At 44.0% G+C, this 27,803-nt stretch overlaps 1 protein-coding gene across 2 annotated transcripts in view; it reads left to right on the forward strand.

Annotated features, from left to right (window-relative positions):
- Positions 1 to 27,803, forward strand: part of LOC147684791 (importin subunit alpha-5-like) — an 86,737-nt gene that overhangs the window by 52,544 nt on the left and 6,390 nt on the right. The window contains exons 1-7 of one of the 2 annotated variants that reach the window (XM_086940651.1): positions 5,001 to 5,083; positions 8,434 to 8,558; positions 18,156 to 18,299; positions 21,405 to 21,490; positions 22,129 to 22,397; positions 22,761 to 22,843; positions 26,284 to 26,547. In XM_086940651.1, the coding sequence (XP_086796777.1) occupies positions 8,493 to 8,558; positions 18,156 to 18,299; positions 21,405 to 21,490; positions 22,129 to 22,397; positions 22,761 to 22,843; positions 26,284 to 26,547 (912 nt within the window). In that variant the 5' untranslated portion in view covers positions 5,001 to 5,083; positions 8,434 to 8,492. Of the gene's footprint in view, positions 1 to 5,000; positions 5,084 to 8,433; positions 8,559 to 18,155; positions 18,300 to 21,404; positions 21,491 to 22,128; positions 22,398 to 22,760; positions 22,844 to 26,283; positions 26,548 to 27,803 lie in introns of those variants that run through there. The other variant, XM_086940652.1, reaches the window with a different exon arrangement.

Here is a 27,803-nt window from a genome sequence, read left to right on the forward strand (position 1 = left end):
TGGTACTGAGTGAGTGTGATAGAGTGAGTGCGATAGATAGAGTGAGTGCGATAGGTAGATAGAGTGAGGGCGATAGAGTGAGGGCGATAGATAGATAGAGTGAGGGCGATAGATAGATAGAGTGAGGGCGATAGATAGAGTGAGGGTGATAGATAGATAGATAGATAGATAGATAGATAGATAGATAGATAGCGCCTATAAATAAACCCATCAAAAACACAAACACCTAATAAACAAAAATGCCTGAATATTGAACAGGAATAGACCAAATTATTATATTTGTGCAAATACAATAAACAGAAGCAAGACAGTGAAGGAGTAGGAGAGAGTGAGACGGAAACTGAGGAAGAGTGGAGAGGCCAAGACAGTGAAGGGTCAGGAGAGAGTGAGACAGAAATAGAGGAAGAGTGGAGAGGCAAGACAGTGAAGGGGCAGGAGAGAGTGAGACAGAAATAGAGGAAGAGTGGAGAGGCCATGGCAGTGAAGGGGCAGGAGAGAGTGAGACAGAAATAGAGGAAGAGTGGAGAGGCCAAGACAGTGAAGGGGCAGGAGAGAGTGAGGTGGAAACTGAGGAAGAGTGGAGAGGCCAAAACAGTGAAGGGGCAGGAGAGAGTGAGGCGGAAACTGAGGAAGAGTGGAGAGGCCAAGACAGTGAAGGGGCAGGAGAGAGTGAAACAGAAATAGAGGAAGAGTGGAGAGGCCAAGACAGTGAAGGGGCAGGAGAGAGTGAGACGGAAACAGAGGAAGAGTGGAGAGGCCCAGACACGGAAGGGGCAGGAGAGAGTGAGACAGAAATAGAGAAAGAGTGGAGAGGCCAAGACAGTGAAGGGGCAGGAGAGAGTGAGACGGACACAAAGGAAGAGTGGAGAGGCCAAGACAGGGAAGGGGCAGGAGAGAGTGAGACAGAAATAGAGGAAGAGTGGAGAGGCCAAAAGCGGTACAAAAGGGGGTGGTGATGGACGGAGCATCTGAATCAATCAAACACTCACACCCAGTCAAAAGATCTGGGTTTAATCCATCACCGTTCTTTAGCTCTCTCAGCCACCCCAGTTCAGACATGACTATATGCAAGTCAGTCTGACCCTGTGCCTCATGGGAACAGTCCAGCCCGAACTGCCAAGCCATGTCTTCCCTGGACTGGAAACCAGCTTCCGAGGACCGTTTTTTGGCATTCCAGCCGTCTTCAGCCCGGCTTGCTTGAATCTAGTGTCAAAGTGAGCAGGGGACTCACGTCTGAGCATACCCTGCCACACTTATGGCGGCCAAAAACGGTACAAAAGGGGGTGGTGATGGACGGAGCATCTGAATCAATCAAACACTCACAACCAGTCAAAAGATCTGGGCTTAATCCATCACCGTTCTTTAGCCCACTCTGCCACCCCAGTTCAGACATGGCTATATGCAAATCAGTCTGACCCTGTGCCTCATGGGAACAGTCCAGCCCGAACTGCCAAGCCATGTCTTCCCTGGACCTGAAACAAGCTTCCGAGGACCGGTTTTCGGCATTCCAGCCGTCTTCAGCCCGGCTTGCTTGAATCCAGTGGTAAAGTGAGCAAGGGACTCACGTCTGAGCATACCCTGCCACACTTATGGCGGCCAAAAGCGGTACAAAAAAGGGTGGTGATGGACGGAGCATCTTAATCAATCAAACACTCGGAAACAGAGGAAGAGTGGAGAGGCCAAGACAGGGAAGGGGCAGGAGAGAGTGAGACAGAAATAGAGGAAGAGTGGAGAGGCCAAGACAGTGAAGGGGCAGGAGAGAGTGAGACGGAAACAAAGGAAGAGTGGAGGGGCCAAGACAGGGAAGGGGCAGGAGAGAGTGAGACAGAAACAGAGGAAGAGTGGAGAGGCCAAGACAGTGAAGGGGCGTAGAGAGTGAGACAGAAATAGAGGAAGAGTGGAGAGGCTAAGACAGTGAAGGGGCAGGAAAGAGTGAGACAGAAATAGAGGAAGAGTGGAGAGGCCAAGACAGTGAAGGGGTTAGGAGAGAGTGAGACAGAAACGAAAGGCACTTGGCGAATTGCGAACAAATGTGAACATTAACAATGCAAAAATACAACAAAGCAAGGTGAAGTTGTGGTGTGCATGGACCTACACTGCATGCAGCTCTGCCACACCCAGGAATACCCTCACCCAAAGAACAAACTGCAGGAAGAAGCTGCCTAAGCCATGTCTGGAGGATGTAAGAAGGGGTCGACAGAAGGCCAATCCTGGCGAGGCAGCCATTGTTCCAGTGTCGTCCCCTTTACATGGTCAGTAGGAGCAAGTGGGAGGAGGGAGTGGGAGAGGGGTGTGAGATAGATCAAATCCTTTACTGTGATCAGTGGCCGCAGGCTGCCAGTGGAGGGAACGAGCATATGGCGAGCGGTGGGGAGTCTGGTGCGAGGCGTGGGGGGTGGGGGAGGGGGAGCAGGCGTATGGGGTGTGAGTGAGGCCAAGCGCGCACCTGGGGAAGCTTTTACGCTCCAGTACACAACATGCATTGTAAGAAATCCGGCTTGTTCAAGAGAGTTTGGTCACATGTAATAGGTTTCGAGCAATAAATTGCTCGACCTAAAAAACCTTTGGCCCTTCGATTATTTTCTCACACACTAGAGTGCTGTTGAGTACCTGCCCTCTTTGGAATGTCGACATTTCAGGAACAATGTAGTCCTTTCTCCATCACTAGTCCATCCATTGCCTCTTACTAAAATCATATCTAGGTAGCACTGCAGTTCAGTCACTCTGTTTCTTTAATAGCAACAAAGGAAACCTTTAGCTTTTCTGCACCCGCCATCTACACCAAAAACTGTGTATCCATTTGTGGACCTTTCGATACGAAATCAATGATTTTGGATTAGAAAAATGGAAGCAAACAAGACCACAAGTGCTGAAATGCACAGATTTTCCACATGAAAGTGCAGGACCAAAAGGCATGGGGCCCAGTGTGTGAAGTCAAACTATCAAAATGTGTATTAAATTCCGTATTTCTGCTTTCAAATAAACAATATGTTTTTCAACATCTCTTGACAAAATACATTTTAAAAAAATAAAAGAAGTTCTGCACACATTCTTTTGACTTTTTAAAAAGTGAGCATATATTTGACGTTTATGGAGCACTATGTTTGTGTCTTAACTCTCATGTTTGTCAGTGAGGAATAAGATTAAAAAACTTTGCACCTGCCACACACGTTCTTTTGCATGTTTTCTGTTTTCCTCTGCCTAGATATCCGCATGCTTATTTTTCTTCAAAAAATAGTTCCCTGCAAAAATCACTGTAATGCAAGGAGGAGGGGGATAAACACAGATCCATTCTTTAATAAAAATGAGGATGCTACCAGTGGCATGCAGTCTCAGGTGTGAATAGTACAGCTACGATAACAAATGCTTAGCTGTAAGTCCTCTGATGCAGACATTAATGTGCGCATCGCAGTGCCAGTGGGCCACCAATGAGAACACAAAAAAATTATATATCGGAAAAACCTAAACCACATTTCTGAGTCATGAGTCTCGAATTCCTCTCTCTACCATTTGCAATCCAAGTCCAACCCAAAGACGAACCCCCACATTTTCCATGACTGAGGCCAGTGCTAGTAAGTCAAGTCTAAAAAGGGAAAGGTTGGCACGTAAAATGGAATCGACTTCCCAAATGTAAAAATTAATTCTGAATAAAATCTAAACAAAAGAACAATTATCTTTAACAAACAGTTAAAAAAAGTTCGTAGGAGTCTGTTTTATACATTCTCCACAAATAGCATTGGGTTGAGACAATTTCCCCTTAACAAATCACATGTTAGTAATGTTACCGGATGACGTCATGCCACCTTGGACAGAGTAGTCCACACTTGGTTTTCATCATACAACATCGTGCATTCTGGGAGTTGTAGTCTTCGTGCATATAGTTTGATCCCAGTTTAGAGGAGTCCCACAAATAACAATATTGTGTTTTGTTTTCTATTGAGCCACAGCAAGGATTTAGGTCCATGAATGAGTAGTTTTACTTTCATTTTACTCGCGTGCACCTGCAAATTCCAACAAGTGTGTGATCTGGCCGAATGAAAGAGGGCCCTTTGAATGCCGCTCTTAGATTTTGGAGTTAGTTGAGGTTTTTTTTTTTCTTCAGGAACTTGTAGTCGTAGTGCGCCCAGTTTAACACCAGGACTACAAATCCCAGAGTTCTAAGAAATACCAGGACTGGCCTACCTATCCATGTATGGACCAGGGAAACCTGCCAGCTGTGCTTTTACACACGTCCTTACACCTGCCATAGGCGTTCACCTACATACATCCCTGTCCCACGACCTTCCATCCACCAATCAAAGAAAGCCAGGGCAAGCTACCCTGTGGCCTCATGTCATGTGTGACCTCTCAACCCAGTCCTAGCTTTGTAGCCACCAGTATTTTGCATACTGGGGGTGTAGTTCAGTTTACATCACCATAAGGGTAGATTTAGAAAACTTAGCATGCAATCTGACGTTGAGTGAAAACCCAGGAGTGGCTCAAGGTGTCACGGATGAAATGCGGTCCTTTAGGCTTAACTATATAAATACCACGGCTACTGGGGTCATTTAGCAGTTTAACCGTTTAAATACTATGGTTGCCTTGTACTTTTAGCCCAGCTGGTTCAAAATAAAGGAAACACAAGACAACAACTTCGAGATGATAATACAAGCCAAAGAACGTCTGGAAACATGGCGTCAAAGTGGCATGAAGCCCATCCATTGGGTCATGTGGTGAAACCGACGAAAAAGCTAAAATACTTTTAAAATAACAAATCTATTGCATTCAGAGCCTTCGCATCACAGGAGACCACAGTATTTGGTACCCAAATGTGATCAGTGTGCAGGGCTGGGCCACTTAAAGCTGAGAACTGATGCTTCATTTCTGTGCGGACAAGTATGAGTGGAAGCCATTGCCCCATAGGCCACACTCTGGCCTCCCATTGGCTGTCACGTAGCAGTGAGACGTGTAGCCCCGCCTCTTCACGACATATAAACGTATGGGGGAAAAAGTCGTCAATTGTTCGTTTGTCAGGTGTTCCCGGGCTGGTGTGCTTGAAGGGCCGTTAGAAGCACAGGCGCTGCAGACGGCGAAGCGTGATTGTGTGGGTTTGATTTTAAAGGTGTTTGTTTCTGCGTCTAGCTCGCCCCCCTTCTTGTTTGTGGCCACTATTTGACCTGTTTTATTAGCGAGCTCTGAGTGTATGTGTTTGTTCTTTGGTTGGGTGTTTAATGCTCCGTATAGATGATTCGGATGTGTTAGATGGACAGAGGGGTCGGGAGGCCTTTTTCATGAGATGTCCGGTGATTTTGCGTCATGGGAGGGTGTTTATATGTTTGTGCAATGTTTTCCTGGAGATACACATGATTACCTTCTGTTAAGGCGCGCCCTTCTGGGTGTTGTGTTCAAGGGTGTGGCCAGAAAAAAAAATTACCCCCACTTTCACCCATCCCACAAATGGCCCTAGGAAGCCGGGGAGGCAGGCGAACCGGCAGTTTCTCAGGAGGCTGCTTTTCCTTATGGATTTTTGAAATTCTTTACCTTTCCTTGTTTTTGCCATTCTTCTTCTAGTCTGTTCTATTTTCTTTTGTCAATTGTTTCTGTAATTTTTCTGTCCATCCTTTTCTTTCTATTTCACCCGTCATCTTTCCTTCTCCATTCATCTTACCTGTATTCATTCCATGATCACTATCTTTTCTTTTTTTGTGTGTTTTTGTTATACTTATCAGTCAACATCCATCTGTTTCTTCACTCCTCATCCATCTCGGTGTTCCTGTCTATCCTTCTCTGCACTCGCCCTTCTCCTCATCCATACCTCTATTCTCCTCTCCAGCCATCTCTACAATCTCTTTCCTCCCTTCCAACTCTCTTCCCCCCCCCCCCCCTTCTTTCCATTACAAGAGTTCGTGCTTAGGAGCTTCTTGCAGACCAGTCTCTCCAATCCTAGTCTAAGGAGCCAGAAACACCTTTCCATGCTTTCTATTATGCAGAATTGTCTGGGGGTTAATTAATCCCCAGGTTTGCTACATAGTGCGGTCCTTGGAGCTAGCGGTGCATTGGCTTTCCAATGTGCTTGAGGTGAACCTAGTTCAGAGGTTTTTGCCTTGCATTCTGGGACTTGCAGTTCTGATTCTACAATGTGACAGACCACAAATCCCAAAATGCAAACCAATAGCTGGTGTGGCTTAATTAGTTACACAAGGACCGCTGTAGGTTGAGAGCTTTGCCTTTCCTATGGGGAGGTTCTTGAGTGGCACTATAGTGGTGATGCGTTTTCTGGAGGGTAGTGGTAGTGCATGGAGAACATTTTTCATGTGGACTCCTTGGGGTCAAACCTCAAGTGGGCAGTCCCCTTGAGATGTTACTTGGTAGGCGGCTAGTGGTTATTTTGTTAATAAACTACATTTTTTAATAGGGACAACAGCAGTTTTTAGCTTGGACTCGGATTGGCAAATTTACTTGGAAACCCCTTTAGCATTGTTTGTTACATGTTTGGAATGATGCGAAGGGGTGACCTTCTATGAAAGTGTTCTATTTATGGGAAAACAGTGTACAGTTAACTGGCGCTTTTTTTTGTGGGAGATGATGAATGGATTTGATAGGCGATATCTAAGCCAGCCAATGAATGTCACTTGGACACAACTCTTCCATTCCTGAACTTTGATTTTGCATAAAATTGTTACCAAGCCAATTGGATTAATTTAAAATGAACCAAGACTACAGCTCCCACAATGCACTGAGCTACTGTTGGCCTGGACGTTATACTGTCCCATGAGTGCATAAAGTGAACTGGGGTGTCCTCCTTTATGGAATCCTGGCAAAGGGAGGGGGGTTGTGGTTGACCAGGGCTTCCCGACCCTTAACTATTGTGTTAACTCTGTGTAAATGAATAGATTTTATTTTGTCTGTTGAAGGTTAGTGCATACTTTATTTGGGTGGGGAGATCACTGGTTTAAGTTTTTAAGCTTAGTTTTGATTGGTGGCTTTCTGGGAGTGGGCTTACATCTCTCCCACCAGGTGGTTGCAGGTCCCCGGTGTCTTCTATTTGGGTGGAGTCCAGCATTTTAACGTAGGAAACTGATTGTAGTGGATGGAGCACCTATGCTTAAGGAAGCAGGTTAAGTAAGAGGCTTGGGCTGTTTTACTAAAATGGTTACTACTCAAAGACCTTGGAGTTGTCTGCACTGTTCCCACAAGGGCTTCAGCCGATCGGGGTGGGGATTTCGTTGCTGCTTGTGATGTCTGTCCAGGTTGGCTGGAGGACTCTTATCACAAGAGGAGCATCTCTGCTTAGCAGGTGCCTAGAGAAGCAATAGCATAAAGCTTGGTCTGGGTGAGTTGCACATGGACTGGGGAAACTTTAGTTCTACATTTCACAGGGGAGCCTCTGGGGAGTGAGTCTCAATCCTCACTGGGAGTGAGCAGTTTCTCTTGGAGTATTTGTGAATGAAGAGCATTTCATGGAGCTTTCTTTGGGGTTAAACTTTTGGGGCAGCAGGTTGTCCCTTTGGGGCCCTCAGTACTTGTCAGGCAGTGGGTATTTGTGGGTATATAATTTATTTTTTGATTTACATGTGGAGGGGTTCACAGCAGCTATTCTTCTGATGGCTGATCTTGGAAATTCAGTGGGCCTTTTGTTTACATTTTTGTGACTGGTTGAGTAAGAGTATTTATAGGGAGACAAAGGTGTGTAGGTAACTGGGCTATGTTCTTGGTTGGGAGTGGTGAATGGATTTGGTTACGAATGTATCGTATGACAAGATGACTCCATGCCAACAGAAAATTGTTCTTAAATATCATTTTGAACAGGGATGTAGGTCCAGTTGGCTCAATTTAAATGAACCACATTTTAAACTCCAGTTACCTGAACCACATTTTAAACTCCATTTACCTGGACTTGGGAAGAGGTTTGTAAAACTAAAGGGGAAGGAAGAAATTCCTTATGGGGAGTGACTGGGTTTACATAAGCAAATTGACTTGTATCCCACCCGTGTTGTATCAAACTGTCAACTTGAGCCCCCTCACATCGGCAAGGACTGGAATTTGTAAGAATAACGAGGGGGCAATAGGCGGTCTCGACAAACCCCAGTTTACATCTTGATGGCTATATCTCTGGTATGAATGTTTAACACCTTCAGCCCGGTGCGAATTCTCGCACTGTGCTGAAGGTTCTAAGAAACAGGTGTGGCCGTGACGGAACAGTTCCGTCATAAGCACAGCCCAACCGGCGCTCGTGATGGAACCGTTCGGTCACAAGCATCGAAGGGGTTAAAACAATATTCAGTAATTTAATTCATAAGTAAAGCTTTGAGGTGGGTGGCATTATCTCCTGCTGATACTCCAGTGGTCTAGTCTGTCTTGCAAAAGACGTTTGCTACCTTTGTAGTTGCACTTACTTTAAATCACACTCCTCTGTTTTTCACTGTAGTAAGTTTACCACTTATTGATTTACAGCTCCCTGCTACATTTAAAACAAGGCTGGAAATTGAGTTTTGCTTCGTTAAAGCTTTAAGATGCCGACCACAAACGAAACCGAGGAGCGCCAGAAGAAGTACAAGAACAAAGGCAAGGATACAAGTGTAAGTACACCAGAGATACGCGCACAAACCTACTCAAGGCTTAGCTACATTTCTGTAGAGTATAGCATAATTGAGTGACTCTATAATTATGGGTGGTAAATTTACTGTGTTCTCTCCAAATCCTTGTTGATATTTGGAATCTGGTTCTCTAGCTTCACATTGGTCAAACATTGCTGCATTGAGGTCAAGCTCCTGTGGTTTGCATCCTTTCAGATATCTACTCCTCTTAAATATGACCACCATCCAATGGTGACTAGATTTAAAGGTCATATTGTGTCAATGTTCATAGCCTGGCGAGAAACCTATTATGAGGTCTAGCATGAAGTCTCTATAATCCTTTGATCATTTTGGGTTGTATTTAGTTGTTTCTAAAGCCAAAGGACTTGTGTCTAAAAGCTATTAGTGAGACATAACCGGATTTAATTTTTGGTGTTCGCAGCCCGATTATACATGTAATTTTGGCATTCGTACTAGTAATGAGTGGATTTACTCATTTTTAACCAGTTTGCAGTGATGTCCTATAGCACTAAGTTAAAATTTGTTTGTCTGGTGGTACCAATGAAACAAATTCCAGTATTTATATATGCTCGCCATTAAAGCTCAAGCATTTTATGTTTGCAAAGTTCAAGCGTTCTACATCTTGGCTGCTTATATGGTTCCGACTATTCTGTTTGAGCTTGTGCATGCATTGCAGGATGTCTCCCATGCAAACGAGGGACCATATAGCTGCATTAAAGATTACCTCAAAATGCAAATCGCATTGTTTTATCTTTCTAGAGATCACTTTAAACGTAACCCTCTTGGTCTTGCCTGCTTGAGTTTAATCAGTCTTCTGGTCAACTCTCTGCCCAAGTTTTCAATAAAGTTCATAACCTGCACAACAAATCCACAGAAACCAAGAGTCTACTCTTTGGTGCTTGTAGCTTGGGTAGTAAAGATCTAAACAGAATTTTGTTTGGCCTGATTTGGGTAGGGGCGGTAGTTTAAAAAATGCATATCAAGAAAGGAAGTTCTGAAACTTTACTGATTTGTTAACTTGCCCTCCTGGGATTACCTAGGTTTTTAAAATCTGAAACGCCACCCCTCGCAAAACAGTTTCAGCTGAATGTTTGATTTATTCAATGTTAACTGAGGCATGCCTGTTTCATCAAAGGCTGCTAGCGGATTTGTTTGCTCAAGAGGCTTCTAGGAGACACCTGTCCAATGCAGATATCTGTGTTTTGGGTATAGGATCTGCTACAGTGATGTGTGCTCTGGGTTCTAGCAGTCCCATCTTTGTTCCAACCTTATTGGAAAAAGTGGTTACTCTGGTCGTATTCAAGTCTATAAAAAATCGGGAGAAAATAATTGTTTTTTTACCTGGGTAGTCGGGGGTGCTAAACGGTGCTATGGAATTTTGGTTGAATGATCTGAAGGCATTGTTCATTGGGTGCTTACTTATGGGATTAAAGTCCAATAAAAGGTCAGATGGTGGTCCATTTACTTTGTAAAACAATGGGTTGATGCTGTAGGAAAAGGTTTTAGTATTATAGGAAGAATGGCGCTCTGCATAATGTTGGTGTTTGTGATTTAAACATCAGGCATGGTGCTAATTGGGAAGGGGAAAACCTCATAACCCCTTATTTTGTGTAGAAAAATCCTACAACATAGTCCTTTATCCAATTCCCGTGCACACATAAATATTTACAACAAATTATAAGAAGTCTCTTTGAGCAAAACTATATCTGAAACTTGTCCTCAAATTGTTTCTAAGACACCTACTTGTGTTCGTCCAAACGCCTAGTCTACTGCTGCTGCTTTGATATAACATCATGAACCTCTGACCTACGTGTCTACTGGCGTGACTCGTATTGCACACTCTCTTAAAATTTCAAGAGCGACCTGGTCTCAAAAGACTCATTGTGACCTAGCACAGTGGTGCCGGGTTGGAATTATCACCGGCATTACGAGCACTCCTCTCTATTCATCCACCGGACAGTTTACGATTGTAATCGTACAGCACCACCACATTTTTATCCATAGCCTCGCCTGTACCCTACCGAGTTGGAATTATCACCGGTTGAGGGATTACCTTATGCTTTGGCCCTTCCATACAGCCCTGAAGAGTCCGGAAACAACTGTTTCCCTGACGAAACACTTGTCGGCTGGCTGCGCTGTACAAACTGTATTAAAGAACGAAAGACCTCAACCAAGAATTCTTTTCTGTTTTGCTCAGACACTTCATATATTATGTTGTAAATATTTGTGTGCACGGGAATTGGATAAATACTTTGTAAAACAAATGTAAATGTAAATGTATTGGCATTTATATAGCGCACTACTTACCCGTAGGGTCCCAAGGCACTTTGACCGCTGCGAAACCCTTCCTGGCTTCCCTGAGAGATGGTCCCTTAATGGGTATCTCCAGGGTGAGACCAGGCATCCCCGGCAGTCTGGTGGGGCCGTTAGTGAAGATGAGGCAAGCTAATGCCCAGAGTTGCCGAGTGATCGCTGATCAGAGTGGGCACCGAGGCGAGAGAATTATAGAGTCCGCTGACCCTGGTCCAGAAACCTGCTGCGCCGGGAATCGAACCCTGGTCCCGGGCCGTCCTCTGCTCTCGGGTCTGCCGCCTCTAACCAGTGAGCCACACTACTTCACTTTATATGACCATCCCTTTATATGACCATCTTTGCATGGGGACAGACACAACCAGGCCTTGTAGTGGCTTAACTAAGTTGAAGGATATCGAAAGTAGACTGTCTTGTATTGCCAGAATGGAATTGCTGTGAGGGTGAACACGGCAGAATCACCTGAAGACTAGGAGTTGCATCTGAAATGAACTTGGACACCAACTACTCCAGAGACGTAAGGAATTTCAGCAGCAGAGAATTCATAACCCAGCTTTGAGGATTGAAGTTAAGCCTTTAAACCGTACAGGCTGAGGTGTTAAAACCAGATACAGATGTTCACGCTGCAATGGAATATTACTGGTGGTGCTTCCATCAAACATGCCATACAGAGTAACAATTAGATGAAAAACATACTGGGAATAAGGCGTTCATCCTGCAGTCTGACTTGAACAGACATAGGACAATTACAAACCTTGAGGGATGTATAGAATAGAAAATCTACAAATCTTTAATGTTTTGATTGTAATTTTTAATTTTACAAACCACTAAAACATCAACAGGTACCATATTTTCTGGCGTATAAGACGACCCCCTACTTTTCTTGATAAAATGTAGGTTTTGTCCGTATAAGACTACCCCTCTTCCAACGCAGTCCTGCATAGCCATTTTGAGAATTTATTTTGGGCTTATTATATTAGTGATTCTAGTCCTCTGACATGAAGTGTAAAGAACTGTCCTGTTCCTATATATTTTGAATATGGGCATAGTGTGACAGGTACAGCATCATATTCAATTGTCATGGCCGCCTATACAATCAAAGCTACTCGTATAGTAGCTCTTCCTACTCTTCTCCCTTTTTCCCCCTTCACCCCGCCCCAATCAGTTTTGGGGGTGATTCCAGCACTCCATGTATTCTGAGTGCCTGCACTATGTTGCCCAGTTATTGTGAATCTTGCGTGGTGGGTTTTCATCTGTCTCCTTCTCCTTTTCCAAGCTGTAGTGTCTTAGCCACGGCTGCCAAACCTTTCAAACTTCCGGGGACACCCTCTGGCAGCGGATGTAGTTTTTTCAGCCCCCATGTAGAGATCCATGTTGGCCCACCATTCCGTCATGGTAGGCATGTCTGCCCTTCCCCAGTATTTCGCAATTACCCTTTTTGCCGCTATAAGGCCCAAGTTACTTAACAGGAGTTTGTACCTGGGTACATCAATGTCAGTGGGTGGACCCAGGAGGATATACTTAGGATCTGGGTTTCTAGTATATTATTCAGCTCTTGTATTCTATGTGACAATATCTATTTTTCAATGTGCATTTCCAAAGGGTGTGTATGTAGGAACCACTATCTGTTTTACAGCGTAGACAATCGGGTGTCTCTGCCCTGCCCATTGTGTTGAGTCGCACTGTCATAGTAGACCCTATGCAGGATCTTAAACTGTACCAGTCGTAGCCTGAGCTTAATTGTAACCTCTCTCGGGTGCATCAGTGCTGCTTCCCAGTCAATATCCTCCAGTGGGCCTGTTACCTCCAATCTGCTTTTAAGGGTTATCAGCCTATTCGGTGTAATGCTTATCATTGTCTTGTAACACTGCCTTGGACAACACCTTCCTGCAATGGTCTCCCTTCCAGTGTCGTGAATTCGAGGATGCCTGCACGGTCAGGGTTTTGTGTTCTCCAAGCATGCTGTAGCTGTATATATTTGTATTGTCTGTTTGACAGACTGTATTCTGCTTGCAGGTATGCAAAAGTAAGTAGGTCCCAGTTCAGTATTATATCTCCTAGCATCGTGATCCCTACTGTGTCCCAGTTTCTAAAACCCTGTACTTTTGCCAGCTTTGAGAGTATTTTGTCTTCACACATGTGTAGACTTGGTTAGTTTTTTTTTTTTTTTTTTTTTGTCCCCACCCATTTGCCTTTCCGCCCCTCTCCAGGCCTCCATCATCCTCTTGTGTTGCTGGGAGTAACCCTCTCACTCCCGCTCCCCCATGTAGGTAGGGAAGAAAGAAAGGAGTTTAGAAATTGTAGCCTTCCCAGGGCATGGCTCTATTAATTAATCTTGATTAGGTGTGTAGCCCGATAATGGGCTTGAATATCAGACAGAGCTATACCTCCATTATATTGACTGCGTTGTAAATGTTTGCAGTGCCACTCTCGTGTCCTCCATCCCATACAAAAGTGCGTAGCTCGCCTTGAATACCATTTCTGAAATCTTGCAGTATATGTTCTGAAGTATGTACAAGTGTCCCATGGAACAGTCCATCCGATCACGTCTCCTCTGAATTAAGCTAGAACATGCTTAATATTGTGCGTGAGGCAGTCATTTGTGTTCGTGGAGATATTGTTCGTGGACATATAAACCTAGCTATTTAAAGCCTTCTTTGGTAATATGGCGACGCTCTGGTATTGCGTTTGGGTCTATGGGGCCTTCCACTGGGTAGAGACTTGATTGCTCCCAATTGATATAGTACCCTGCATGTTTGACATTAGTCTCTTACTAACTGGAACGTCCTTGTGAGTGTCATGCCCGGGTTGCTATCATAACGCAGGATATCATCTCTTAGATTGCCTTCGTCATCTCGGAAGCCCTTTAAGTCTGGGTCAGTTCGAATCTGGCATGGCAAAGATCTCCAGAGCCAGTGCAAATGGAAAGGGGGCACCCCTGTCTAATCTCCCCGTTGGATAGGGCAGTCTGCTGATTCGACCCAGACTCTCACCTGAGCGCTCGGGTTCGTATATACATGCTCCGCCCATGCCCCAAAATCTGGTCCGAATCCTAGCTTCACTAGGACCTGCCTCATAAACGGGCATGGACTGTGAAAGGCCTTCTCTGCATCCAAGGAGAGGAGCAGCAATGAGGTAGGCCTGTCTGACTGTGTCTATCCAATTAGCCAATCTGCGCAAGTTGAGACGTGTGGCTCGTCCAGGCACCAAGCCAGTCTGGTCTTGGTGAACCAGCGAGGTAATTACTGGTAGAAGCCTCGCCGCCAATAGAGGCCAATCTTAGTTTCAACATTCACTAGGTAGATGGGACGGTAGGAACTGCAATTTTTCTGGGCATTTACCTAATGTTGGTTTAACTGCCACCATGACCTGTCGAAGATCTGGTGGTGTCCCCTCTTGTGCCGCCAAAAACTTGTTAAGCAAGTGGGGGGCTAACACACTTACATTTTCCTTAAAAAAAAAAAAAAAAAAAATCTGGCAGCCCGTTTGGCCCTGGGGGTTTCCCCCCGATTTTGTCTTGAGGGCTTCTTGCACTTCGTTTAAAGTAAGGGCTGTCTCTAGGGCATCGCAGTCCTCCTATCGTAAAGTGGGCATATGTAATTAAGATGGCATATCATTTGTCTTTTACTAGTGGCCTAGCCCCGTGTAGGTCCATCTAGTAGCATGCAAAGACTCCTGCTGTGTGCGGTTGTCATGTCCATCTTGTATGTGGTACACCCAGCTCGCCTCCTGTTCTTTACGACCCAACCAAGCCAAAAGTCTGCCCACTCTATCCCCTGCTTCGTACAATCTATTGTGTGGCTTGTATTTGGGCCTGTACCTCTCATTCCGCCAGAACACAAAGTTCCCTCTGTGTGACTGCAAGTTGCCGCAAAAGGGTTGGATCAATGTGAAGTGACACTTCTTTCTAGATCTAAGCTTATGAAGTTTCTATCTGTGTCTTCCCTACGTTTACGTGCTATTGTGTCCTGCAACCTGCCTCTCAGTACTGACTTATAGGCCTCTCATAGAGTGGAAGCCTAGGACACCGAGCCCTCGTTTTCTCTAAAGTGTAGTGTAGTCTCTGCTCTTACATACTCCTATCACTGTCCTTTCGTGGAGCTCCAGGCATTAAATCTCCAGTCCTGGCATTGCCTGGGCCTCTCTGCACCGTCCGCCATAGCGGTCAGTGATCTGAGATGCCCCTTACCAGGTATTCTACCTTGCCTATCGAGTGGACTTCACCTGCTGGGCAAGGAAGTAGCCCAATCTGGAGAAGACCCTGTGTGCCCCTGAGAAGAGAGTACGCGCAGTCCATTGGGTACTGATGGCGCCTAAGGTCTGTCAACCCTAGTGAGCTCTCAAAGTCTGCCGGACTTGGCGAACTGTCAGGTCCGTCTCCTCCTCTATGCGGAGGCGCTCCCCTCCTCATCCAGACCTGCTGCTATATGGGAACCCTTTTTGCAATATTTATGTTCAGTGTCGACGGACAAGCCTCCACAGACTAAGTGCACCTCATGATGTATAGAACACCAGCATGTCCATATCCAATTAAGTATCTTTATAATCACATGTCAGTGCTTCATGATTTGTAATTGTTGCCACATGTTATGAGACTGTTCTACTGTTCTGTATGGGATTGTTGCTGCTATTGTGCATTATACATGCTTAGCCCCAAATTGAAAAGTCTTTATTTATTTTTTAACCTGATAACTAAAATTGCAATACTCATCAAACAGTCTGCAAATGGTGTAGGGATTTGGGTTCCAGCTGCCCTCTGCGTGCAACCTAGCTGTGGGTCTGCACATCATTGAAGTACCCTCCAATGAGGTGTGGAGGAGCTGGAGTCAAGCAGTATCTTACCAACCGCTTCCATTCGGCCTGTAGACGTGGCGGGGCATAAACACTGACTCGTGTGTATTCATGGCGTTGCCATTTCCCTTTAACAGCCACGTAGGTCTCATTGAGGTCCAGGAAAATCCACAACTTAAGCAAGAGATTCTTTGAGTGGGTGCAACTAACAGAGCACAGTGGATGCATGAGGTTTGTACCTTTATCATGGAGAAGTGGCCTGGTTCTGTGATGTCTGGATACATTATCTTGCATACTGCTGGTTGCTGCTGGCCTCCTGATGCAAAGCTATGTGGACCCCTAGGTGTAGCTACTCTGTAAAGAAGTGGAGAAATGCTCTGAGTGAGCTAACAGAAGGTGGTACTTGACAGCTGGTCCGGTCTAAAGTGACCATGCAAAGGTTATGGTTCGCCTGAGCTTTCCCGGTGTATATGTAGTTATATCTATTGCTATGCAGCCTGTTCAAAGTGGATCCAAGATTGGATTGGATTAACTTTCTGTAACTTATTCTCATCTGAAATGAACTGTGGGAGCGTTTATTTTTTGTCCGTTTTTGTTACAATTTTATAAATTAAAGTAATTGCCTAGATCACTAGAATAAAACCAGTGGCCTATGTAGCTGTACTACATGAACCTGCCTAATCTTTAAAGCACATCTATTCGGCTTTGGGATAAATATTGTCCCACTGCAAGGTGACTCCTCAATTTGGGTTTACCATCTTTATAAAATCCTGGATTCTGTTTACTTGTTCTAGATTATGCAGCTCCTATAACTGAGAGTGTTAAGCATCAATTTGCTGTTGTAGTGATAAAACCACCGTGGAAGTTTTTTGCAATTCCCTTGATGGAAGCAAAAACAAAGCCACCTGCTCTTACGAAGGTTACAAATTATAACCAGTTGAGGGGTTGGAGATCTGAGAATTACGACTGGGTCCTGGCTGGCTGGGAATTTTTTTGCATGTGTTTCTCATGCCCGAACTTCATGCTCCCCATGTGAAGAAAGTGGTGCCAAGGTCCCATGAGTGGCCGCCAGGATCCCAGTATTGAAGAAACATGTCCTATTCCTTTCAGGACTAGAATATTTTTGATCGCTTTAATCCAAAATTAACGTTTGTGAGAATCTGTAATTACTCAATCATTTTGATAATGCTAATTTCAACATTAACACCTTGCTGAGGTCACTATCCTAATCTAGAAATGTTTGCTTAAAACTTGCATTGTCAATGTCCTGCATACGTTGCTTTGCAACACTGCGGTTAGACATTTCAGTGGTTGGAGTTTTTATTTTTATTTTGCATGACTTTGCTGACAGATCACAACCTTTTCTGTGGCTGATGGTCTGGAGTCCACCACCTTTGGTAAAGTGTTTGCTTTTATGATCTAGTTGGTTGTACATTCGATCAGCTCAGTTGGAAGTTAAAGAATTTAAAGGGTGCATATAAACTTGCTTAAGGTGAATTAAGGTTAATTGAAGTAGGTCTGCAGTGAACTTTCAAAACTTTGTATGTGAAGGGCCGTGGGGTCTTGGAATTTTACTAAATTACTTGGTGACTAAACTTTCAAGAAGTACAAGTAGCTCACATAGCCTCTGGTCACACGGGATGAAAATGAACGTCAAAGCCTTAAAACCCATGCAGCGTTGGCATATTATGGTTCTGATCTGACACTGTTGCAGCAGTAGATTGGTCTTGACTTACTCACTTATGTCGGTCTCAAGGGACCGCAACTGTTAATAGAGTCCCCTAATCAAGCAAGCACTCTGCGTTACTTACAAAATCCCTCTGAAACCCTTTCCCCCATCTTTTGATTGGTCTAATATGAAGGAACTAAAATGTAATTGGCTTGTAGATGACTAATCTTAGCAGGCGGGCAAACTTTTACCTTTTGCAGGATCATACTGTAGGAGGGCAGCTCCAACACAGGAGATGACCATGAAACTGAAATCTGTGCTGGCGTCATTGTGCCTATTTTCCTGAGTTCTAGGCTACTAGGTAGCATTAAAGCTGGTTACCTTGTAGGACTAATTTTTGAACAAATAATTGCCCATCTCAATGATTTCTTAAAATGCTGGCTTCACAAGCTTAAGAATTTGATTCCTGGCAAGGCGCACTTGGACTTTCATTCTACTGAGGTGGGTAAATGAGTATTATAATTGTTAACCTGTTTACAAACCATAAACAAGTGTGGGATGAGGCGCTTTATTAAAAAATGTTATGCAACGCAATGTATTGTAGCCTTTTCGACCTTGTCGGGTGTCTTTTGGAGCATACAGTCCAGCAAGTGAGTTGTGCCCATAAAAAAGAAAGCAATACATACTTCTGTATTAACCGAATTCTCCAAGTGGAACCATGATGACTTTATGGACTGATTAGTGATTAGTCGATTTGTTGAATTCGGTCTTTAAACTGTTTTTTTTTCACATGGTCTGTTTCTTGGCAGGAGCTCAGACGGCGCAGAGTGGAGGTATCCGTGGAGATCAGGAAAGCAAAGAAAGATGAGCAGATCTTGAAACGAAGAAATGTTACTAGTTTTGACGAAGATGAGTGCCTTTCTCCAGAGCAACAGAAAGCCGGGATGGCACCGGTGAGGGATATTGTCAGGGTGGATCTTTCTATTGATTTGAGTTGCTGGTACCCTAAAATGTTGAAGCACCTAAATCTTATTTCTTCCCCTATACTGGGTGATTACCTGGAGACAAAGGCCCCTTGCATAGGATCTCTAGAGCCCTTATTCTGAAGCTCCGCTCTAGGATTTTTTCATTAACCGTGTCTGATCCTGTTCAGACAAACCACCATGCAAGCAGGGGCTACTGTGCATCTTTGATGGGGCTGGGTTCACTTACCTCTATCCCAGGATCTTTGCTACAATGGCTGTGCAGAACAGGGCATGTACAAATCCTTCACTTGAGTTTCAGTGGTATCAATGGAGAGCAGTCACCGGCACCCCAGGAAGGTAGTGTGGTGGGGGCATCAAGCTCAAAACGTAATCACACAGCACTCTTTTAGTTGTCAAGTCCAGTGCCTATCTGTTTTAAAATGAAGTACTTTAGTACACGCAGATGAAATGCTTCATACTACAAAATGAAGTTACACCTACCAATTTGTGCAGGGGCACTGTAACCTCGGTTCAAGGTCCGCTACCTTCCTCTAACTACTTTTAAGATATGGTACAGTGGATTTTCAGATCAGTGCTACCCCATTTTAGAGTTCCTGTGCTCAGTTTCCCAGTTCTAGTGTGGGTCTCACCAATGTGAGTCTCCTTTCTCCCACTGATGACAGTCTTGGGCTCACAGCACACATCTGGTTCTCCATTCCAAAGGAAGAATCCCCTGGCTGTGACTGTTGGCCCTCTGTCCTGTTCATGGAACCAGAGGCTGTATATAAGTCTGACTAGCATTACTGCCGGTCTCTGGTCATTTGCAAGTCCTGTTCTGGGTGCCGTGGTCATTGGGCCACCAAAGGCCCTTCTGAGGGCAGCTCTGCATCTCACTATTCGGGGTGATTGGACAGTAGCTTGGTCCACACAGGTATGGTCAGATGTCCAAGCACACCAGTCTGCTTTATCCACACTTCAGGACTATGCCTTGAGGCTGGCTGCTTTCATGGTTAGTGGCAGTCCACTCAGGAACACTTCGGCAGTGCCATTGTGGGGTCGTGTCAGGAAAGTATCAGCCACTCTACTCTTCCTGGCCAGATGGTCTGGTGCCAGGTACTTCTGTTTGTCGCTGGCTCATCACCTCCTGCAGCATCTGCACACTCGCTCAGTCTTGGGCTAAGCAACATCCACTTCAAGTGCTTCAGACATGGAGACTAACCTTGATTCCGATCAGCCTTTAACTAGTCTCCTCGCCTTTGGGAAGCTGGATGCCGGCTCTGGTTGTCTAGCAGTCCTCTTGGTACTTTGCAGAGCTTCCCTTCCTTTGCCAAAGATCTTAATTGGACCATGTGTCAGCAGCTCCCATGTTAGCAAGCCTCATCACCACGTTCACTGTATTTGTACAATTAGGACCAGTTTGGTAAGCACTTCTTTTATGCACTTTTTCCAGACTCTGCTTTTGCAGAGTGATGCTCCTCTCACCAGTGTAATCCTGAGTGGAGCACACTTTAGCCGAGTCACAGTGGTGTAGACGTACTGCACCTGGCCATCAACAGCCGCTCTGAACAGTCATCATTAAGAGGGACTGGAGTGGCTTCACCAAAAGGACCCTTCACACACCCTGAACAAGAGGCTGCAGTTCCACTTTACACCTGTCTGAATACCACATTTCAGCATTCTTGGAGACAAATCGGCAGTTCCTTGCAGCAAAATGACCTAATCGGATTTCAAAAGTAGTCTTGTATCCTCTTCCTTTTTTCACGGTCTAGGTCTCATCCCTCCAGGTTTAGGAAGATCAGCAATGCTCTGTGTTTGGGAAAACCTCACCTTCCCTTGTGCACATTGACAGACCAGTAGATTCCCATAAGGAACCCAGACTTCCATTACTCTGGTTCACTCATAGTGTATGCATCATGCACACCATAGATACGTGCATTTGGATGTTGGCACTAGGACCAGAGTTAACTTGCTTCAACCATTTCACTTGAGTGGGCCTCTGGGCCTTCACTCACAGATGAGGTCTTGTCACAACTAATTCCCAAAATAGCGTCTGCCTCAACCACTTTCCATGCTAAACCTTTGACTGGACAGCTCAAAGTCTAATAAATGTGTGTTCTTTGTGCCCCCAAAAGATCAGACCCAATAAGTCTTGCTAATGTCCAGAGGCTGGCCCAGCTCTCGTGCACACTAGAATAGTGGCAGGGTAAGGCCAGAATCCAAAGCTGAGATTCAGATACTTTGTTGTCTCATGGGTGGACAGCACATCTGTACACTATGCACATAGAAGCACCTGATAATGGAGTTGAGGATGGGACTATCTGAAGAATTCTATTATCTGCACTCCTCATGTTTCATCTCATGGGGCAGGTCCAATCGCTAGTACAAAATTATCTTCATAGACTTCTCAGCTGAAAGAAGTGAAGACCTTCAAATTGGAAGCAGAGGCATGATTTGAAAGGGACAGATTTGAGATGGGGTGGAGGGCTTTTTGCCATTTCTAGCTTAGGAGGTTTATGTAAAGTATTAAAATGTAAGTAGTTTAAACTAGTCTTTTTCTCACTACTAGACCTATTTTCTAGAACTCTAGATATTGGTCTCAAGTGTTGGAGTATGTGACCCTCCTTTTCTGCAATTGTAAAGTACCACATGTGTTGCCCTCATCTTTTGGGATCTCACAATCAAGAAGTCTGACCTCTAAATGATCGTAGAGTAGTTCCTTTTAACTTCAGTTGACATTAGTTATGGGTTGTTTGGGAGGCTTCTAGTGCTGGTGGTTAAATCTGAAATGACTTGTCAGCGCGCAGCATCAAGGTTTCATCACCCCATAAAATCTTTATGAAATGTGGAAATTAAATTACAATTCCAGGCTACTCAAGCTAGGTTTCCTAACTACAGGTTTCAAGCTGTAGTGATTGCTCATATTGTGGTTGGCTCCTATTGGGGTGGATGAATGCAAGTTAGAATGCTTACAGAAAATAGAATTCAAAATAAAATCCTGTGGGATTGACAACCCCTGAGGGTGAGGTATAGTGAAATGGCCAGTCTTGTGGTCTTCTGGCTTTCTATCAATCTCCCTCTATCAATTTTTTACAGATTCCACCAATGACATTGGAGGAAATTGTCGCGGGAATGAACACTAGCGACCCTGACCTTGAGTTAAAGGCAACTCTGTCAGCAAGGTATTGATCATTGCTCTGCCTGTGTTCAGCTTCTAATTAATTTAAATGTTGTCCTAGCTGCTTGTTCTCTGAAATTAATGACACGTGGTTATGTCCTAAGTTAATTTGCATATTATAACTTTACACTTGTGGACATGTTTTGGTCCTAGTCCTCTGTTTAATGTGGGCATTCAATCTACCCTCTAATAGCTGTTACAAGAACCTGCATTATGATTGGGTTGTTTTTTAGGAACCGGGTTAAGACTGATGTGCATATGGCTGGGTCTGAACTAGAGTGGACAAGGGAGCTAAAGAACAATGATGGATTCAACCCAGATCTGTGACTGGGAGTGAGTGTCTAACACATCAGGGCTCCATCCGTCTTGTGTTTGCTTTTGGGTTTATCTGCCTGCTCTTTGCCTAAGGATCTCTTCTACTTTCCAGTGTTGACTGGCACTTCCCAATGCAGTGCTGACAGACCAGTCAATAACCGGCATGGCTTAATTGAGAAGTAATTCGACTAAAGATGCATTTTGTTGCTGGTTAGACTGGAAATACAGCTATCTAAGTCTCTCACCAAGGAAGACTACACGTTGCCTGCATTGTTTCAGATTGTGCTTATCTGTGGTACCTTGACCATCTCCTGTTCATCCTTCCAGAAAGATGCTGTCGCGGGAGAGGAATCCTCCCCTTAATGAGATCATCGAGGCTGGGATGATCCCAAGGATGGTAGAGTTCTTGGCCCGCAATGAGAACAGTACTCTGCAGTTTGAGGCTGCCTGGGCCCTGACTAACATTGCTTCTGGGACCTCGGAGCAGACCAAGGCTGTGGTGGAAGGGGGTGCTATCCCGGCTTTTATTTCACTGCTCTCATCGCAGCACCCGCACATTAGTGAGCAAGCGGTGTGGGCGCTGGGCAACATAGCAGGTAAGGGGAATTCTTTGACGTAATGGCAGCATGTGTCCTGGGCTATTCAAATGCATAGTAGTACCAAAGACATGTTTTGTTTTTCCAATTTAAACATTTATAGACTAGTTACAAAGTTATTCATTAATTTGTCTAGTGTGCATGTGTTGCAAGAATTAAGTTTGTGAATAAAAAGCAGATCATGCATTTAAACTGGTGTTTCTGGTTGAACCAAATGGGTACTGTTACAGAATTAAGGTTATAACTGAGAATTGGCTTACATTATTTAATAAAGTTTGTCCTCGCCATTAATCCATGTTTAATAAGTAAACTGCAATGCATGGACTCTAAGGTAGCTTAAATGTTTGCTGTTTATCGTTTCAGGTGATGGCCCACTCTACAGAGATGCATTGATCAAATGTAACGTTATTCCCCCACTGCTTTCCCTGGTGACGCCCCAGACACCAGTAAGTGACCTTTTGAAATTGAATGTTGATCATAGTGATATTAAACAAGCAAACTCCCCACATTGCCTAGAGTTCTACAAAATGGCCCAGTTCATCCAGTGTTAGCTTACTTTCTATGTCTATTCAATGCCAGAGCCTGAACACTGGTATGTAAAATGGTTTGTAGCCTCTCTAAGGAAGGAGGATCTCAGATGGGAGCCTAGGCACCGATCCAACACCTTATATTGCGATTTGTATTCTTCCCAAGACTGTATAAAAATTCCTCTTCGAGATTGATGCACCTGCTCGTTGAATTTGAGTCATGTACACCGTTGTTGCTACAGCCTGTTGAGCCCCAGGCATATTTCAACATTATCCAAGTTCATGCTATGGATTGTCAGGTGATGGGGCCTGAAAGCATGTTGGGAGTCATTCATCAAGCTAATCTCACTTAAATATCCCACCCGTGTAAATGTTTGTACATGCCAATTTCCATGAGGGGTTGATTAGCCAAATGTTCTACATTCCCACATTGTTTTCTGTAGCTTCTGTATTCCGAACATTGAATTGAAATTGCTTGATGTAATTTATTGAAGGTGGAGTAATTGTACTGACTAACGTGGCTTGTAGCCGAAAAAGGCTTTGAAAGACCATGGAACTTGGGTTTTCAAAATGTTTTGAGTGGTTTAAACCATGTACCCCGTTAAATGCTATCCCTTGGAGAATTCAGCCATTGACGTCAGGCAAGCCACTTCCCCGTTTCTCTTGCTAAATCTTTGTGCGGATCTGGTTATCGACTGGATGAGCTTTTATCAAAGGCCCCTTCCTGCATCCATACACCCACGTGCTGCTGGTTGAACACTTATGGAGGCTGGCTACAGTTACATTGGTTGCAGTGATTTTTTTTTTTTTTTTGCCTTTCTCTGCACCCAAATATTTTGAATTGGGTACTTTGAAACATGGTCTCTTTAGGGAAAGTTCTTCGTTTTAAGGAACACATGGTTTGCACCTTTACATGTGAGCGTGAGCAAGGCTGACTCCTAGATATCAACAATTTTACCTACTTTTTGTCAGTTATGTGGTGTCAGTAAGCCAGTCATTCCAATAGTTTGATGGCCGGAAGCTCTTTGGAACACTTCTTCACATTCTTCTACCAAAATACTTACCAAAGGGTGCAATGCTCTGACAAGTTTGAGGACCTGGGGCTGCATAAACCACACTGCCAGTGGCTCTGAAAACAAATATTTGAATTGTTTTGCCTCAAGTTTTTTTTTTTTTTTTTTAACTGAACATTGTGGCGTTTGCAGTAATAAATATTGGGACAATATGGACTCTTCAGAAATGGATCTTTGCTAATTCTTTTGATTGCATACCATACACCACCTCCACTTTGTTTGGTCTCAAAGCATCCTTATTTTAAAATACTCCATTTACTATGAGTAATCAGTACAGCAGATCTTCAGCTTGGTACATTTTTAAAATGCCCCTAAAACCTAGTAATCTATTACTTTGCACATGTTGGAGCACAACTCGATATCCTGAGTGCCTGTTCTAGTGACTTTTTTTTTAAAGGATTTCCTCTAATTGTAAAGCTTGTTTTTGGATGTATTTAGCGTACCACTTTACTTGGTCTAGAACGCTTTTCATTCACAACCAATTCTCACAGGGTCTTGGCATAAAGTTTGAGTGATTTGGGTACGCCTACCATTACTGCTCCCTTCCTTCGGAAATGTTATGAGGAGCATTGATGGATTACATCAGTACAAATTAAACCATGTCCCACACTTCAATGGAAAACGTTACTTAAAAGTAAGCATTAATCATATGAAAGTTATCAACTAGGTAGATAAGAAATAGCTAGATCTTTACCAGCAGAATAAAGGCTGGACCTGTTCCTTTTTTTTTTTTTTTTTTTTTTTTTTTTTTTGTGGCGCTATTTGTTCCCTTGCGCACAGGCACAACTGTGGCATTTGCTGGATTGTGGGGGCTTGCCTGGAATCTCTTCAAGGATTGATAATTAACATCTACTAAGAAACTTAGTTTAAATTGGTGTCCAGTGATGCAGTGTTGACTTGCATTAGTTGGCATACGCTGAGGTAGGTGTGCATGGAAGGGGGGTGGGCTGCAGCACCCCAACAAACACTTTGAGGTTCAGAAGGTTAGTGGGCAATAACAAATGCCTTTACATTTAATCTTGAAATGGGTCTAATGTCAGGCTTGGTCTTCTGACAAATGGCTGCTTCTTAACCTGGAAATTGCATTTGAAGAAAGACATGTGGACTCCAAATTGAGAGGAGTTTGTAAAATGAACAGACAATTAAAGGAGGCTCCAGGATATTGTTCCTTCTATTGACACAAAACTTGAGCTGTATGAATCCACTTTGAATAGTTAGAAAAGCACTATTTTGTAATTCTGAAGTTTTGGAAACCAGTGTTTCAATGGGATAAAACCCACGAACCTTTACTTTGTGATGCGCAAGTAACTATTCATTGAAACGAGATTTCCAGACGTGCGCTGTATACTGTGTTCAGTAAAACGTTATGGCTGCAAGAATTTAGGGACCATTTCATTAGAATGGTGCTGTCTGTAAAGAAGTGTTCTTCCACACCATGCTTTAGTAAGCTATTTGCAACAGTACACTCCCAAATGCACCACTGGTTACACACCACACCCTTCCTGCTTTCCTGCCGAATGGCTCATTTGCTAAACTTTGAGGGTGTTATCCGTTTTTATATCAATGACTCATTGTTCCAGCACCACTGTGTGGGTGTAAACATTTGAACAACTGTACAGTTGCTGATTCAAAACTGCATTGAGGCACATTCAAAGCTCTGCAACCCGACTAGTCTAGCATCATTCCTAATGGCTGAAAAGGTGGTACTGAAAGATGAAATTTACAAATGTTGGCACTTGGAGTAGTGTAGCAGGTAGTTCAGCTGACCTGACAAGGTGTGGTTGCTTTGTGGTGGGTGTGCAGGTCAAGTAATTAAATCTTACTAAAGAAAAGGACAGGCAATGAGTGATATCCAAGCTCCCAGTGCTGATCTAGCATAAAGAAGCCAAAAGCTGTCTATGTATGACTCATTGGAGAGGAGCAGTTGGTCCCCAATGTTTCTAAAATTTGACGTTTGTGTGAACCATGCAAGTGGATGCATCTATAGCCTAAAGTCTCATGATTTAGGTCAAGCATGATTTAGGTCAATCGTGCAAGGTGGGCTACAAGAGCTTCTCAGGACTGCTTGCGCAGTTGTGGTTTGATCCACTTTTTAGCCAAGTAGCATCGTAGAATTTGCCAGTGCTTCTGACATGCGGAGGTGAAACCATAAATTAGAACCTTCTCCAATATTTTTGCTACATATTCCTTTGGCAATGTAGGTGGTTGAGCGAGTTGTAATGGTACTGCTCTCTGGTCTGACATTAATTGCACTCTTCCTTAGTTTCACGAGTCTTTCTATTTCAGGTTGGCTTCCTGCGCAACATCACCTGGACACTGAGTAATCTTTGCAGGAATAAGAACCCTCATCCTCCAATGGAAGCTGTTCTTCAGATCCTGCCAGCGCTTATACAGCTGCTGCATCACGATGACAAGGATATTCTATCAGACACCTGCTGGGCAATGTCCTACCTAACAGATGGCTCAAATGACCGCATTGATGTTGTGGTGAACACTGGTATCGTGGAGCGACTCGTCCAGCTGATGGCCAGTGAAGAGTTAACAATTTTGGTGTGTACAGATGCTCACCTTTAGTTCTCAGATTAGGCAGTTTCATAATTCCTGTGATTGTTTTGTGCTTGAAATAACTGGTTTGTTTTGGGATGACTTGCTAGCTTGTGTCCTACTTTAGGCTGGACAACTGACTGGCCCAAGCTTTCCATTTCTCTAGTCAGTCACTGCGGAGATGGTAGTTTTCAGTTTCACATTCAACATAGCTGTGGTTGGTAGTACAGGGTTTGTGTGGTTCTTCAGGAGTTCGATGTTTGTTCTTTTGGTGGGCGGGGGGGCAGATCTTTACCTACCTCCTGCATGGGTTTGACAAATGGCACCTTGCCCTGGTGCTGCGCCCACTGATTGCTCTTCAAGACACCTTGAGCAGGAGCTCCTTGGTCTGTCAGACCAAAGGGAAAGGCAACCAGTTTCCATTTCTTTCATGGTTCTGGTGCGAGAACTCAATCTTGGCTCATCCATGGTTCACTTGCGTAGAGGTTTGTTTGGATTGGGTAATTTAACATCTATCCTGATTTCAGTCCCTTACAATGGATAGCTGATCATTAGGAGCAGCTATATATTCCGTCATCGGGGGCAGTTCTGAATGCTTTAATGTAGTTTGAGTTTTGGCTCCCAAACAAAGTATCCTTTGCTTAAACATCTTCCCAAAGAGTAATTTCCTTGACTCGAAGGACTGCAAAATGAAAGCCTTGTTCTACTTGTAGTCTTTTGTTGGGTGTTGGAACTTCAAATGCAATTCCTACACTGATCTTTCCATTCAGGCCTGTCTGTGCTTTGCCTTTTAGTTTAATCATGGTTGCGTAAATGCAGGCATGGTCTATCTTGGTGGACCAATTGAGGTAGATTCTTAAAGTAGGCGTAGCAAATTCTTATCTTGCTTTTGTTCAGCTGATTACCATAGAGTTAACAAGAACTAGGCTTGGTGCACCACACAGAGCATCTATGCTACTCGGCAAATGTTCCATTCTAAAAACCCCACCAGCTGCCTTGCTTTTCTCAGCCTGCCATGCAGCTTTTGTCGCTCTCCTGATAAATCTGCTATTCTAAATTCAGGAAGGTATTGAAAGATGGACTGATTATCATTACTTTCTAAGTCTTCCCCTTAATCTTCTCGCATGCCACCCCACAACATTATAGACCCCCTACCTAGTGATAAAGGATTATCTGTTAATGTTTTGCCTCCACCAAGGAGCTGTCCAGCACAATCTTGGGTGAATTACTTTTATTAAACATTATGCATTGATTTATTTAGC

The sequence above is a fragment of the Lissotriton vulgaris genome, chromosome 10 (genome assembly GCF_964263255.1).
Source record: "Lissotriton vulgaris chromosome 10, aLisVul1.2, whole genome shotgun sequence".
NCBI lineage: Eukaryota > Metazoa > Chordata > Amphibia > Caudata > Salamandridae > Lissotriton > Lissotriton vulgaris.